At 34.0% G+C, this 14953-nt stretch overlaps 1 protein-coding gene and 1 long non-coding RNA gene across 14 annotated transcripts; one reads left to right on the top strand and one right to left on the bottom strand.

Moving 5' to 3' along the window:
• LOC109833271 (NAD(P)H dehydrogenase (quinone) FQR1) lies at positions 2660 to 8237 on the top strand. Its single transcript, XM_020400880.1, has 4 exons — positions 2660 to 2799; positions 5561 to 5654; positions 6574 to 6836; positions 7721 to 8237. The coding sequence occupies exons 1-4, from the start codon at positions 2777 to 2779 to the stop codon at positions 7950 to 7952; spliced, it is 612 nt and encodes a 203-aa protein (XP_020256469.1). The 5' UTR covers positions 2660 to 2776; the 3' UTR covers positions 7953 to 8237.
• LOC109833272 lies at positions 8720 to 14953 on the bottom strand. 13 transcript variants are annotated; one of them, XR_002245178.1, is made up of 9 exons: positions 14895 to 14953; positions 14294 to 14371; positions 13510 to 13613; positions 13299 to 13376; positions 10063 to 10227; positions 9722 to 9825; positions 9537 to 9609; positions 9114 to 9211; positions 8720 to 8995 (listed from the first exon to the last, which is right to left on the bottom strand). It is a non-coding gene; the product is annotated as an uncharacterized LOC109833272 (long non-coding RNA). The 13 variants fall into 13 exon arrangements; XR_002245169.1 differs by having other exon boundaries at positions 13486 to 13613; XR_002245176.1 differs by having other exon boundaries at positions 13510 to 13702.

The raw sequence follows: 14953 nt of genomic DNA on the forward strand, positions 1-14953 counted from the left end.
AGAATATGACGCCTTTTACTCTACCCACGACGCCTCGTTTCCTTCGAAAAAGTGGTTCCCGATACCACATCTCCTCAGCATCGTCAGGATCGAAGCTGCATCCTACGGCGGACAACCCCCATCGACTGTTTGTTCACGAACATCAACATTCACGTAGCCACTTTATCATATTTTCCCATAAATCTAAGTTGAATTTTGATCAAGGCAGAGTTTTTAACTCAAACTCATTTGATATTTGGAATCAATTGATCAAATGATAACCTATATATCTATTAGTAATTTAGTATAGATCCGTCTGCTTAATTTATCAGATCTAACTATTTTAATGTGCAAACTGGATTTTGCACACCCGATGTCGCATGAAAAAAAACTATGGCATATGCATGGTATGTACTCAATATGTACGAGCTTGCTCTGCAAATGTATCAGAAATAATATCCCGGGACAGAGTAAAACACTTGTCATCAATTAACAAGTGGCCATTATTATCTTTGTTGTCGTTGTTTTGGAAATAATATCCATCTTATCTACTATTAAACTTACTTTCTTCAATATTTTTTATTTCGCACATCATAATCTCGACTAGGCTTCATGTCAGAACCACTCACATGGATGGGCGGTTCTGAGCCACAAACAAGGGGTGCAATTACCAAACTGTCCCCCTATTTTTAATGGGGAAGGGCTCAGAACTGCTCGCTCCTATGCTAGCGGTTTTATAATAGGATACTTACTCCATCATCTCTAGATCAATCGTTTTGAAATCAATCAATCGTTTTCATCAACATGTCATCTCGCTTTCTCTCTCCTTTCTCTCTTTCAAAAATGAGCATTTTTCTAGAATTCGAACTTAACCAAAACCCTAGACTTGGCAGGTCCCAATTATGGGTAACGACTAGATTATTGGCTACCCTTCCGGCGGCCCGATAACCCGATATGAAACGAAAGGAAGAGCTCCCGATCGTCATGCTTTGCTGGCCCTTACGTGGGTTCGTGCCAAAAATGTAATTTAGTAGTTAAATCAAGGTTATTTTGATCAATAATATTGGACCGGAGGATGAAAGAATAGACCACTTGGCGGGGCGGGTGAATCGGCAGATCTCATCGTGGCGTTAGCAGTACTTGCACCAAGAACATTGGACTTTGCGCGGTCAACATTCCCAGCGCAAATCGGTAGCTCCAATCTAATATGAAATCAACGACTGAGATCGTATTCTCTTCATTGACTATGGAAATCAATATTTTAGTGTTTTCTTCTCATTAGGTCCTTCTTCTTTGCAAATAATATAACAGTGTTCAATGTGTTCGTTTTAACATTTTTTTTCTCCTTTTCTTTTCTTCTTTTTCGTTCAAAACTAGTTGACTTCTTAATATAGCCTCATGCATGTGGTTACAACGTACAAGCTGAGTTTCCCTTTTTATTTCTCACGTTTAAACTGGTAATAACTCTAGGTAAAACTTTAATCTAAAGTTTTAAGATAAAAAATTATCAAATATGATAGCTAATTACGATGAATTTCACAAAGCAGGATAGACCATATATATTCATCAATATTTTTCTTTAGATTAAGTGTATGATTTAGTAGAACTTAAAATGACTTTCTAAGAGAATATCTCTAATAAAAAAATATTGGACATCGAGAGAATAATGATGTATAATCTTATCATGATAACAAGATCATATGTTTCATAATGTAGAGTTTCCTAAACCATTCGATTATTTTTCTAAGGTGCACAAGGACATAGTTGTGCTCCTCAAGACCTAGAGCCATGCATGAACTACTACATAAATCCTCCATAACCAGTGTATTTAACTATTAAACAACATTAAAATATGAATATCAAGCAACATTACGAAATCTTTAAAGAAAATATAACTATCTAAGAGATTTGATTTAATAATTCTGTAAATATTAAGGACTTGTATGCCAAAAATACAAATGAGGCTATCATCGGATCATGCATGTGATGGCTATAATGGCAGTGCCCTCAACATCCACAAGGAAACTGAAACGAACCGGTCATTCACTAAGGGGGTGATTGTTTTAAATTTTTTTTTTTTTTTGATATAGGGTGGATTATAAATTCTAGGATGAAAAAGTGGTTTTTTTTTTTTTGAGTTTATGGATTCTATAACATTTGTTTGATCAAAATAAATTTTGGGGTATTGAATACCCAAATAATAAAAAACTTATATATTATAGCATTTGCGAAATCCCCTCTTTGAGAGAGGATTTAGCCTAAATTTCAAATTCTAAAATTTGTAATGCTACAATTTGAGTTTGAAATAAACAAAATACAAATTATAGGATTACATATTCCAAAATATTGATGAAACAAACAACATTTTAGAAATCTCAACCCATATTAAAAAACCAATGGATTTTAAATCCCATAGTAAAATCCATATTCTAAAATTATAGGATTTGAAACAAACACCCTCTAATCAAAATTAATTTAAACGATTTAATCAAATAAATAAATTAATTATTTTAACTTTAAGCAGGGGCGGCTTAAACTCTCTCTCTGAAACGAACCGGTCAATCACTAATCAAAATTAATTTAAAAACAACTTAATCAAGTAAACAAATATATAAATTAAGCTTTGAGCAGGGGCTGCTTAACTTTTCTCTGACGTCAGACGAGCTAGCTCGCAGTATAAATACCCCGATACCCGACTCCTTTTTCCGCACCATTTCATTCGCTCTCTTGGAAAGAAAAACCCTTTGCTTTAAAATTCGTGCGATTTCTTTAGGAGTCGAGCAATCGATCTACATTAATGGCGGCCAAGGTTTATATTGTGTAAGCATTTCGATCAAACCTTTGTTGATCTCTGGCCATTCCAAATTTTTCTGCTAATGTGATGTTAATTTTTATTAAGTTTTTGGGGAAACTTGTTATGTAAGAGGTTGATCTGCTAAAAGTTTGTAACTTTTTGGTACATTATGTCAAATTTTCTCTTGTTATTTTAAATTTGAATGATGATAATCTACTATTTCATGATTCCCGTTGATTGTATAAGAGTGAAATTTAATGGGAATTACTTGTGGCAATAATTAACTTTTGATGAATAAGGTAGAATGCCTAAAACGTGTTTGAGTTTATGTCAAAGGGGCGAAGTTCAGATCATCATGCTTCTATACTTGACTCTATACGACTATTGTACACATTAATCGAAGTTATATAATCTGCAGCTAATGAGAAACCTTTTGATGGATCAAAGTTACATAATCTGCATGAACCAACTATAAACACGTATGAGGAAATTTTACAATTGGGAAGTTGGAAATATATAAAAATTATATGGGTGCTTTCAATATTGTTGTTACTTAATTGTAAAAAAATGTCCTGGTGGTTCTGATCTATGTGCTGGAAAAAGGAGAAATGCAATGCAAAGTTTGCTAGAAATCGATTAAAATCATAAAAGAAAAGGAAAAGTAAATGAGAAGCTTGTTTAATGGTAAATTACAACTTATCGAAGGTCTTCCTTATCATGGGAATCATTGAATCACCCACCTTATGGTTCTACTGTTAATCAAAACCAAAGAAAGATCAAAATTTACGCATCGAGTTAGGTTTATGTCATCCGATGCGTGAATGAAACTTGTTCTTGGTTCTAACTGAATACAAAGGAAAAATACAGCAAATTGAGGCATTGTTAATTGTAGGACTATTTATCATTAATCAGGGATGACTTAAAAACTTGTGATTTTAGTAGTTTGAATAGTAGCTTTCTGTGAGCTGGATTTTTTATTCCATGGGCTGTAAAGTGATAATGTATTGTCATAGATAAAAGAGAGGAGAAATCGAGCCCTTTGTGTACCTTTCTCGTTTGGGTTTTTCGTGTTTGCTGGTGACTGTCCCACGGTCCCCATCATCATGTTAGGTGTGCATGTACTATTACGGACCTTCTAGATTGTCTTTGACTTAATGGTAGCATCTGATCCTTATCTCCCTTCTAGAATTGCCTTTCTTAGATATTTTTCTAGATTACCTTTAGTTTGTTCCCTTTTTCATTTTTATGTGGGGCAATAAAATGATGTGTCTTTGGCTCATTGTAGGATTTACAATTACTATGCTGCTTGCTGATTAAGTTAATATGCATTGACAAAGAATCTTAATTGTGCCTATTGATATATATTTTTTCCTTTTTATTCTGAACTAACAATTTGGCTTTTGTGATAGATATAATTTATGTTTCATGGGTATAGATTTGGGTATGGGTATGGGTATGGGTACGGGACATGTCAAATTTGTGAAAGGTAGAGTATGGGAACATGGTTATATAAATATTTATATACACATATTATATATTGGATATTTTTTGCCTACTATTGATATTTTTTCCTTGTTATTCTGAACTAACATTTTGGCTTTTGTGATAGATATAACCTATGTTGCATGGGTACGGGTGCGGGAAAACGGTTATGTAAATATATATATACACATATTTTATATTGGATAATAATTTATATGAGAACAAGAATATAACATTTTTATGTTTCTTTTATTATGTGGATTATAAATTGAAAATCACTATTTTTTGAACTGGACATCTGAATGACCATTCAAAATCATAATTTGGAATCTTACCTATGCCTTACGAGTTTTAAGAAGTGGATGTAAAGTGTAGGATATATGTCAAAAAATGTATGACAAGAATTTTAAATTAAAACATATATTCTATAATTGAGTACATGCCCGAATAAATGTATATGCATGGAATGTCCAAGGAGTTGGGGTACGTGTACGTGTACGTGTCGGGTACGTGTATGGCTTCAGATTAGAAGTACCTAGGTAACATAGGATATAACTAATAAAAGTATTTAAGGAGTTCTATGTTCTTTCTGTTGCATGTATTCCTTAAACTTTTCACCTGTTGCTTATTAGTTAAGGATCACTGTTGATTTTTTTCCATTGAAAAATATTAACTGGATTTTGGCTTTTGGCTCCTATGTCTGAACTCATTGCTTACAAAGTCAATTGTAGAGACCTGGGTTTACTGTGTCTAGTATAGAAATAATAACACAGCGAATGGTGTTAGCCACATAAATTAGCCTGCCACACTGACAGGGCCACCTAGGACATGTTATGTACAAGAATGGAAAGTTTGTACTATTTTCAGCTTATCCAAATTTAGTTATATACTTTGTATGGATTATGATTGTAGCATTTTGAAGTGAGGGAAAAAGATTCTAACACTCAAATCAATAACAGTGATGTAGACGTTATTTACAATGTTATTGGATATTGATGGTTTGTTGCCCCATTCCTAGATTGTATATCCTGATCTAGTATACTAATAAAATTACATATTTCATCTTTTGTATTTGCATATTATTTCATTTTTCTCATTAATAACATTGACTCTATGATTCATATTATGTTACTTCGGAATATAATTAGATAATATAAATTTATGATGCGTCAGAATATTGTAGGTGTCTTCTTAGTTTAGTGTTTATGCCAGATTGTAAAACCTTAAAAGATACCCCACTGTTTCGTAGTTTGAATAGGAAAATGTAATTTCTATTTTGACAAGACTTGTGTAACTATTATATAGGTATTACTCAATGTATGGACATGTTGAGAAGCTAGCAGAGGAGATTAAAAAAGGTGCATCATCGGTTGAAGGAGTGGAAGCCAAGCTATGGCAGGTATGTGTTGACTGAATCATAACCATATCTCAACTGAAAGGAGTAAAGTATACCACAGTCGTGTGTTTGATATGTAACACATGTTCCTATAGTAAAATTGTGCATGTAGAGGGAATCACGGTAGTCCGGATGGTTGGGAGGTTCCAATATGGCTCCCAATATCTTGTGCTTGTAGAGACAAAACTTGGGCCAGGACAAATACACTTACAGAATTAGCCTCCTGCTCTCAATATCTTATGGTTAAAAAAATTAACACTTCAATCATGAATGATTAGGTGCGGTACGCAATTATTGATTGGGTGGGTGGGTTTGTTAGAATATAGATGTTTGTTCTAGAATAAAATAATCACCACTTTTCTAGTGAAAGACACCTGTTTCCTTTCATTTAGCAACTTTCAGTGTCGTGTAAAGGAGAACCCTTTGTCCATGACAGGAGCTGCAAAGTGAAGGCATCTTTTCGAGTAACCCATTAAGGAAAGAATGATGCCTTTTCTGGTCGTTTCATCCGTTAACTTGTGTTTCTAGAATTGTTAGTGTTTTCATTTATATAGAATTTATTATCTAAACAATGGGGATTTTTCAGTATCCTTTCCCTGTGCTGTCAGTTCGGACAATCGTAACAAGACAATCTATACATGTTTCATAGACGCACCTAGGCTTCAAACTTTAGTGGTATTACCATGATATCAATTCAAAGAGCTGTAGAGATGTTACTCACACTCGATTGTAACACCTCAATTTCACTCGTCCCGTGTATAAATCCCTAAATTTGGGTTATTATATCAATATGCTGTACTCAGCTTGAGGTAACGCAATTTGTGTTTTTAATCCTGTTTTGAGGGCAAAAAATAAACAGACTGCAACTATCTTCTCATCTCATTATGGCAATCCTTACAATTATGTACCCTTACGGAAACAGGTACCTGAGACCCTCCCTGAGGAGGTCCTTGGAAAAATGAGTGCACCACCCAAGAGCGAAGTGCCAATCATCACACCAAGTGAACTTGCTGAAGCTGACGGGCTAATCTTTGGTTTCCCAACTAGATTCGGAATGATGGCAGCACAATTCAAAGCTTTTCTAGATGCAACTGGGGGGCTCTGGAGAAGCCAGCAGCTTGCAGGCAAGCCTGCTGGAATCTTTTTCAGCACCGGATCTCAGGGCGGTGGGCAGGAGACTACTGCGTAAGCACTTCCATCACATCCACATCAATTATCTGTATATCCTTTTGTAACTTTAGTGTTTAATTAGATGCTGCATGTTTGTCATCAGCTGAGGTTATTGACTCCACCTACTAAATTGATTCTAGAAATATGGAAATGTTGTTATCCTAATTACCTCTGATGTTTAGTAGTTTGACCCTTATCTCAAGCAATTTACGCTGGTATTTTTTATCCCAGACTTGAACATCTAGCTTTCCATAGCCCTACCTGATCCCTTTGCCACTTAGCAAGAACTCAGTAGCAGGTTTATTTAACTATTTTTCTATTAGCCAACTACAAACCTTACTCTCTTTTTTCCCCAAGGCCACGTGTCATCCACCAGAAACTATAAACCTTACTTGATTTCCTAATTATGGTCAGCAGACGTTATCAAGTTCATCTATATTTTATAACCAATAAAGTCTGTATCACTGACTTGTAAGCAGCACTTACAAGTTCATTTAATACAAAGCTTCTCGTTTGACAAAAGTTTCTTCCGTTGCACCAAAACTCCAAACTTGTGACAGGTTATCGTAATAATTTTATATGCTACTATGTTCCGCAGGTTGAGCCCTTTTCATAGGCTGAAATATCTATTTTTCTTAAATCCACTTTAAATTCATGCCGGTCGGCATTGAACTGGTTTTTCTTTAGTTTCATGTCAAAGTTCCCTTCCACAACACCAAATCCTCAATGTTTTCTTATCGGCCACTCTTTGCAGACCAACTCATATTACATCCCAAACCCTTTACGTTCATGCTTACAATTATGCAGAAAACAATCAACATCACTTAATATCTTAATCGATGCCAGATGATCTATAATTATGCTCTGAAACGCTTATGAAATCCTCCATTTTCCTGCAGTCTAACCGCCATAACTCAACTGGCCCACCATGGAATGATCTTTGTGCCTATTGGCTACACTTTTGGCGCTGGAATGTTTGAGATGGATCAGGTGAAGGGAGGCAGCCCCTACGGTGCTGGAACTTACGCAGGAGATGGCTCAAGAAACCCGAGCGAGCTCGAGCTGCAGCAAGCTTTCCATCAGGGCCAGTACTTTGCTAGCATTGCAAGGAAATTCAAGGGATCCCCTTGATCTGCCCAATACTTCTATAGAAAAAACTCTTGTTATTTCCATATACTTGAGTTGTCACTTGTCAGTCTGTCCTTTCATTATCGTTCTCTCTGATTGTTGTTGAGCATGTGTTATAATTGGGGTTTGTTCAATTCTTGTGATCAAGATTTGATATAATTGCTTGCTTATTTACAGTGTTCGGTCCGGTAAGTAGTCCATTTATACAGTTATTGTTTGTTTTCGTTTGGATTGGATTGAAGTTGTGCTATTTTTGCTTATATGATAAAAGTTAGTGGAGTTGTTAAATCATGCAATGTTAGCTGGAAAGTACTGTTATGTTTATCCTTTACTAGTTGGATTGCACGTGCAATGAACGTGGTAAAATTTTGTAATATTTATTTAAAATATAATTTTATTTAGGAAAAGATTTAGTATAAATTTATTAAATGTAAGCAATTTAGCCAAGATATGAACAGAAGCTTAAAATTCACAAGGTTTGAACAATTAATTTATATTTAGGGGTCAATTATGCGATAGTATAGTGGTTGTATCTAGAATGTGATTGATCAATCAAAGATCGCATCAATCCAACATCAGCTGGATGTTTCACGTTTTTTGTGGAATGATTGCTGGTTGTTCATTACGCTTATCGATCGGGTCCTCGACGAAATGACGTGGACTATGTACTGTAAGATGTTAACAAAATCTTAAATTTTTATTCTACTTTAACGCACTCTTTTATCAAAATCTTAAATTTTTATTCTACTTTAACGCACTCTTTTATCGTATGCATGGAGATGAAGGAGCTGTTTTATCAAATTGTATGTTGTACATAATTGACAGCAATAATTAGCATGATTGCCGGTTAATAGAAGTAATTATTGTATGATGAATGATTCTTAGCATAAGGGAGATCACCTTAAATCATTGGTCATATGCAAAGATCACCAATATCTATTAAGATTCCAGATTAACATTTTTGTATTCCTCTGGTGGCTTATTTTTTATTGGTACTTTTTATGTCCTTGTTGTCTTTGCGAGCACGACCGGTGTTTGTATTGGAGCTACACCAAAAAGAAACATTGAAGTTCATTATTCAACTATTCCACCCTTAGAGAACATTTCTGCTTCTTGAGGATAGAATAATGACAGTAACAAAAGAACATGACAACATTGAATTACCTCTCAAATCAATAGGAATATAGACTAAGCTGGATGAGCAGGGAATGATGAAGAAATCAGCAGTGTCCTTCAATTGAAACCCTCAATCTCCTCAAAACCTTAGCAGCAAGAAATTACAACTAAAAAAATCAGAAATACGAACAAGTCCATCAAAACAAGAGCAAAATCCTACGAAAAATATTCAATTAAGAAAACTAATACAGAAGATAATCTTCTAGAAAAAACACAAACAATAGTTCACAGAAAATAATCTATTGAAACAAATAAAATAAAATAAAATATAAGTATAAAAAAACCTCCTCAAATTATTATGCAATAGGAGCAAATGGCTTAAACATAGAGCACACTGTCAAACTACAATTCATTACTAATAAGTAATAGAAAAAACACTCCCACCAAAAATAATCCTGTCTTCCACCTTACCACTTGCTATCCACCACAGTCTGGCAGAACCCAGAGTAGCCCCAATTAGTTCCTTTAACATCCTCAAATCCTTCTGAATAGCAACCAAATGTAATATGTCAGAAGCATCGCAATATTTAAAAGAATGGCTGGTAGGTGTAATTTTCACTAAATGATATAATGGTAATTAACACTTGTATTATTACATTTTCTTCACAGGAAAGGTAGGTAGCATATTCTTTACTGATGAAAATGGTACAACTGTTTGCTGTGCAGATTTATTCATTGTGCTTGCTAGTCTTGCTAACATCTGTCATATGTCACATTCAGAAACACATGTAAGAGGTTGGACAAAAGCAGAAAACCCGACAGAAAAGATATAGCAATAAAGTAACAATGAAAATAAAAACTAAACTGCTGATTTTTATTAACCAAAATGACGAATATGACAATATTTTGTAATTTGGTCTTCTGTATAAGGTTGTAAGCTACGAAACTAAAGGTTAACGCTAACAAGGGTGTAGAACTCGCATTTTAGTCAAGCTACCTTATTGTGCTGAATGCCAGCTGAACATGTGAATTTTGTTTCCTCCAACACTTTCATGCGAAGATGTGCCACTCTAATGGCCCCGCAAGCTAATAGCTTATCCTGATGATCTGCATCACTTTGATAGAACCACTCTCTCACTTTATTTGCCCTTTCATATTCATCCTGAAAAGTGCTAAGTTCAGTATAGACTTCAAGAATCAAGACTACCGAGGAAGTTTTCCCTGCACAGTACTAAGTTGCCAGAAAAGTGCTATATGCATTAACTGTGTGCATGTATACTCTATGGGTACTATTCTTGTTAAGTATCTAGTTCTGTATTAATTAAAACATAGCTCAAAGCACAATAAAAGAAGAAATAAGAAATTGCAGAGAAAACATGTAAAATGCTAATAACTTTGTAAGAGATAGAACCATTTCAAGCAAATTTGTCACTGATATTATTACATAATGCATCATAATAATGAAGTTACTGTCAGCAGAAGTTCAAAATTAGTAATTGCACAAAGATCAGTACATCATACAGTTAGTTTTAATGCAGAAAGTTGTTCGATATGTCTTACAAATTATAATATCCAGCGCAGTTTAACATATGCAGACAACATATAACCTAATAATCTAACATATGAAGCTCTACGAACCCGTCAAACTAAAACCTATTCCCTTGATTAGAACAGAAATATACAACCAAAAGATAGATCTTGAACTCGTAATAAGCCACATAAGTGAATGTGATAAACTAAAATAAGAGGAGAAATCAGAAGCAAACCCCATAGAGAATATAGCATCAACATCCAAATATTTTTTCGCCCAACTGAATACCAATTTGGAAATATGAAACCAAGGAAACCTCCTAATACCCCAAAAAATCTTATCCAATGCATGTTTCACTAAACTCACTTACACATAGTCAGCCTCAGAATAGTCAACAAAAATTGTGATGATTAAGCTGGTGTTGTTACAACTTGCAAATCAATGTTGAATGTTCTATAGAAGACAATGTATGCTTCAATGGAAATTTCCTAAAATACTTGGAAGCCAAAAATAGGACATAGCTTCATGTTTGATAGCTAACATCAAGTATCAATTATTATGTTAATATTCTGAGGTGTTGTGGCTTGGTTAGATGCAGAACGTACATGGCAGAAGCACACATTAATATTCTGAATTTCAACAGCTAAAGCTTGAAATCCAGAAGTGAAAAGACAAAGAAAAAGAGAACTTTAGAAGCAGAGCATACATGCATGAAGCTTAAAGATGTCAATAAAGTTTATCACATGAAAGAAACTGATGTAAGATTGGGAATCAATAGAATACATGGTTAATCTTTTATTAAGGACTCTAGTAATTACTTTAATCACAGAAAGAGGGAGAGGTTCCCTTGGCTAGCTCCAAGATATATTCAAATCGATTGTGTAATGAAATGCAAAGAAACAAAGACAGTTATCCCAGAGTTCGCAGTCAAAACTTAGGGTTTTGACTTGTGACATAACTATGATATCCCACAATTTTAAGTAATAAAACAACTATATAACTGTAATAATGCCATAACGGGAAAGAAAAATGTTTAATAAAGAAAAGGAAAATTCTGAGAAATGTTAGAAATTGAAGTGTCAATTGATATTTAACGCCTTAAGGAGAAAAAGAAGTTTTGTAAGTGCACTTGACAAGCAAGTAGTCCACCATGGACAGACAGGCAAAACTTTTGGTATCAGCATAATATCAAAGCAGTGCATTACAGTACTGACCACCTTAAGGAAAAGGAAAAAAAATCAAGAATCAGAGTACCTGATGATCAGAAAGAGGGACTATGTTAGAACTGAAATTTTGATTCAAAATACACAAATAAAAGCATCATAAAAGCCATCCAACCAAATATTCAAAGATCAACTATAGCCCACCAAAATCATACAAACATACAAGCATAACCCAATCATTGACATCTTTTTGTCGTACTACGGTTGGAATATTCATTGGTTTTTGCTAACGTCAAATTAACTAAAGCCATCATATCACAACTACCAACAAAGAAGCGAAAAAGGCAACAAATATATGCATAAGAATGAACAAACAAAAGTTTGATTATATAAACATGAGGCAGCTACACTTCAAAATGTAATAAGAGTGTTAATTAAACCCCAAATATTACATATATTTAAGGATATTAAAGTTTAAATAATGGAGTAGTCAAGGTTAATTCTGAAGATTAATTGTGGCCTTAATACCTAAATCACTTATAAGTACCAACTTAAGACAACTCATAATTCAAATAATTGAGACACTGAAAGCATATGGGCATCCAAACATGCCCATTTGCTAAATACAGGAAATCAAAAAGTAAAGTAAACTATGCTAAAAAGAAGTAGATTAAGCTAAATGATCTCAAAACTCCAAATTAATGAACTAAGCAAACTCTAAAGACCCAAATTTAAATGCACATTATTCTCCCAACATTAAATCTTCTATGCTAACACGCTAAAGCAATAATTTTGAAACTAATATTATTAGCAGAGGGAAGGGGGGAAAAAGTAAAAAAAATAAAGAGGAATTTCCAAAGTAAAGAATTACACAATTCCCCAAGCTTCTCCCTCTCTCACAAAATCCCCTAAAAAAACAAATTCAATTCACAAACAAAAACACATCTATCAAAAAGAAATGAAAAATTCTAAGTTAGCGCTTTCCAGCCTCTTCTATTAGTCCTAATAATACTTCATCCATTTCTCTTCTTAAAGCATCACTATCCTAAGTTTCTCTATTCTAGCTTTTTCTACATAATTTAAAATATATCCTACCGTATAATACAAAAACAACATTGGACGCGAAAAATCGTGTTTTCTGACAGCAAAAAGTAGGAACATTCACCGCATGAAACTATTTCATTCTCATCCAGTTCAGTACAAAAAATTAAAAAAAAACTTGTCTCTCTCCTTAAGAAATAAAGAGATCATAAACAAAGCCTACTGTAATATTCTTCAAGCATTAAACAGTATAATAAACTGTTAGTTTTTCTACGTTCATGAGTTGATGAAAAATCACATTTCTCATATACAAGTTAATTACAATATCTAGAGTGCAAGAAGCAAGTGAAAATCTCCAACACTACAAGATATTTTCAGATCCTGCATCCCCTAAACTCTATACATTTTAAGAAAATCAAAATCAAAATTTATAAATTGATCAAGATATACCAGAAAATCAAAATCAAAATCAAAATTTATAAATTGATCAACACATACCAGAAATTATCCTCAGCTGCGACATCACCCTTCCGAGGTCCTCCGCGTACTTCCTAACCCTGCGCGTGAAGCTCGTGCCTTCGCCAAGAAAAACAAGGTAATCCACTTTGAGAAATTTATAAATCGAACCAATTACTAAAATCAAAATCAAAATCAAATAAAAAATTATAAATTGATCAAGACAAACCAGAAATTAATCTCTTATAAAAACCTTGCTCAATTTGTTCACTTCTGTTGTGGACGATGAGGATATTAATAAGCCTCTTGATGACGATAATAATCATCGTTGTCATTTGATAACCGACAATTGATGAGCTAGAGAGAGTGGGAATGCGTTGCCGGAGAAATTTCATAACGGATGGAACGGAGAAGGGAAGGAACAAAGATTTAGGGCTTTACATATTCTGATTTGTGAGCAACGAAAAAAAATTACGTTTGTTAAGGCTATGTTTGTATACCATTGTGCTTTTCTTGTTTTGTTTTTCTGAAAAAACACCATGGTGTTTATACTTTTCTTCAAAACTATTTTAAAAACAATAGTTTTTAAAACAACATTGGAGGCGAAAACAACATTGGAGGCGAAAAATCGTGTTTTCTGACAGCAAAAAGTAGGAACATTCACCGCATGAAACTATTTCATTCTCATCCAGTTCAGTACAAAAAATTAAAAAAAACTTGTCTCTCTCCTTAAGAAATAAAGAGATCATAAACAAAGCCTACTGTAATATTCTTCAAGCATTAAACAGTATAATAAACTGTTAGTTTTTCTACGTTCACGAGTTGATGAAAAATCACATTTCTCATATACAAGTTAATTACAATATCTAGAGTGCAAGAAGCAAGTGAAAATCTCCAACACTACAAGATATTTTCAGATCCCGCATCCCCTAAACTCTATACATTTTAAGAAAATCAAAATCAAAATTTATAAATTGATCAAGACATACCAGAAAATCAAAATCAAAATCAAAATTTATAAATTGATCAACACATACTAGAAATTATCCTCAGCTGCGGCAGCACCCTTCCGAGGTCCTCCGCGTACTTCCTAACCCCACACGTGAAGCTCGTGCCTTCGCAAGGAAAAACCAGGTAATCCACTTTGAGAAATTTATAAATCGAACCAATTACTAAAATCAAAATCAAAATCAAATCAAAATTTATAAATTGATCAAGATAATCTAGAAACTAATCTCTTATAAAAACTTTGCTCAATTTGTTCACTTCCGTTGTAGATGATGAGGATATTAATAAGCCTCTTGATGACGATAATAATCATTGTTGCCATTTGATAACCGACAATTGATGAGCTAGCGAGAGTGGGACTACGTTGCCGGAGGAATTTCGTAACGGATGGAATAGAGAAAGGGAGGAACAAAAATTGGGCTTTACATATTCTGATTTGTGAGCAACGAAAAAAACTTACGTTTGCTATTAGGCTATGTTTGGATAGCATTGTGCTTTTCTTGTTTTGTTTTTCTGAAAAAACACCATGGTGTTTATACTTTTCTTCAAAACTGTTTTAAAAACACAAGTGGAGTTTTTGAGTCTATGCTAGTTTAACTTTGTATAACATATATATTACCAATCTACTACCTTCCATCCGACCACTGCCCATCATTTGCGGCTGCCCATTGCCACAGCCATTGCCGACA

The sequence above is a fragment of the Asparagus officinalis genome, chromosome 3 (genome assembly GCF_001876935.1).
Source record: "Asparagus officinalis chromosome 3, Aspof.V1, whole genome shotgun sequence".
Classification (NCBI taxonomy): Eukaryota; Viridiplantae; Streptophyta; class Magnoliopsida; order Asparagales; family Asparagaceae; genus Asparagus; species Asparagus officinalis.

Excerpts from the sequence above, each read along its gene's own strand:
- LOC109833271 (XM_020400880.1), top strand. The coding sequence starts at position 2,777 with ATGGCGGCCAAGGTTTATATTGT. Across the intron at positions 5,655-6,573 it reads TGGAAGCCAAGCTATGGCAG|GTACCTGAGACCCTCCCTGA; the intron begins GTATGTGTTGAC and ends TTACGGAAACAG. Across the intron at positions 6,837-7,720 it reads GGTGGGCAGGAGACTACTGC|TCTAACCGCCATAACTCAAC; the intron begins GTAAGCACTTCC and ends ATTTTCCTGCAG.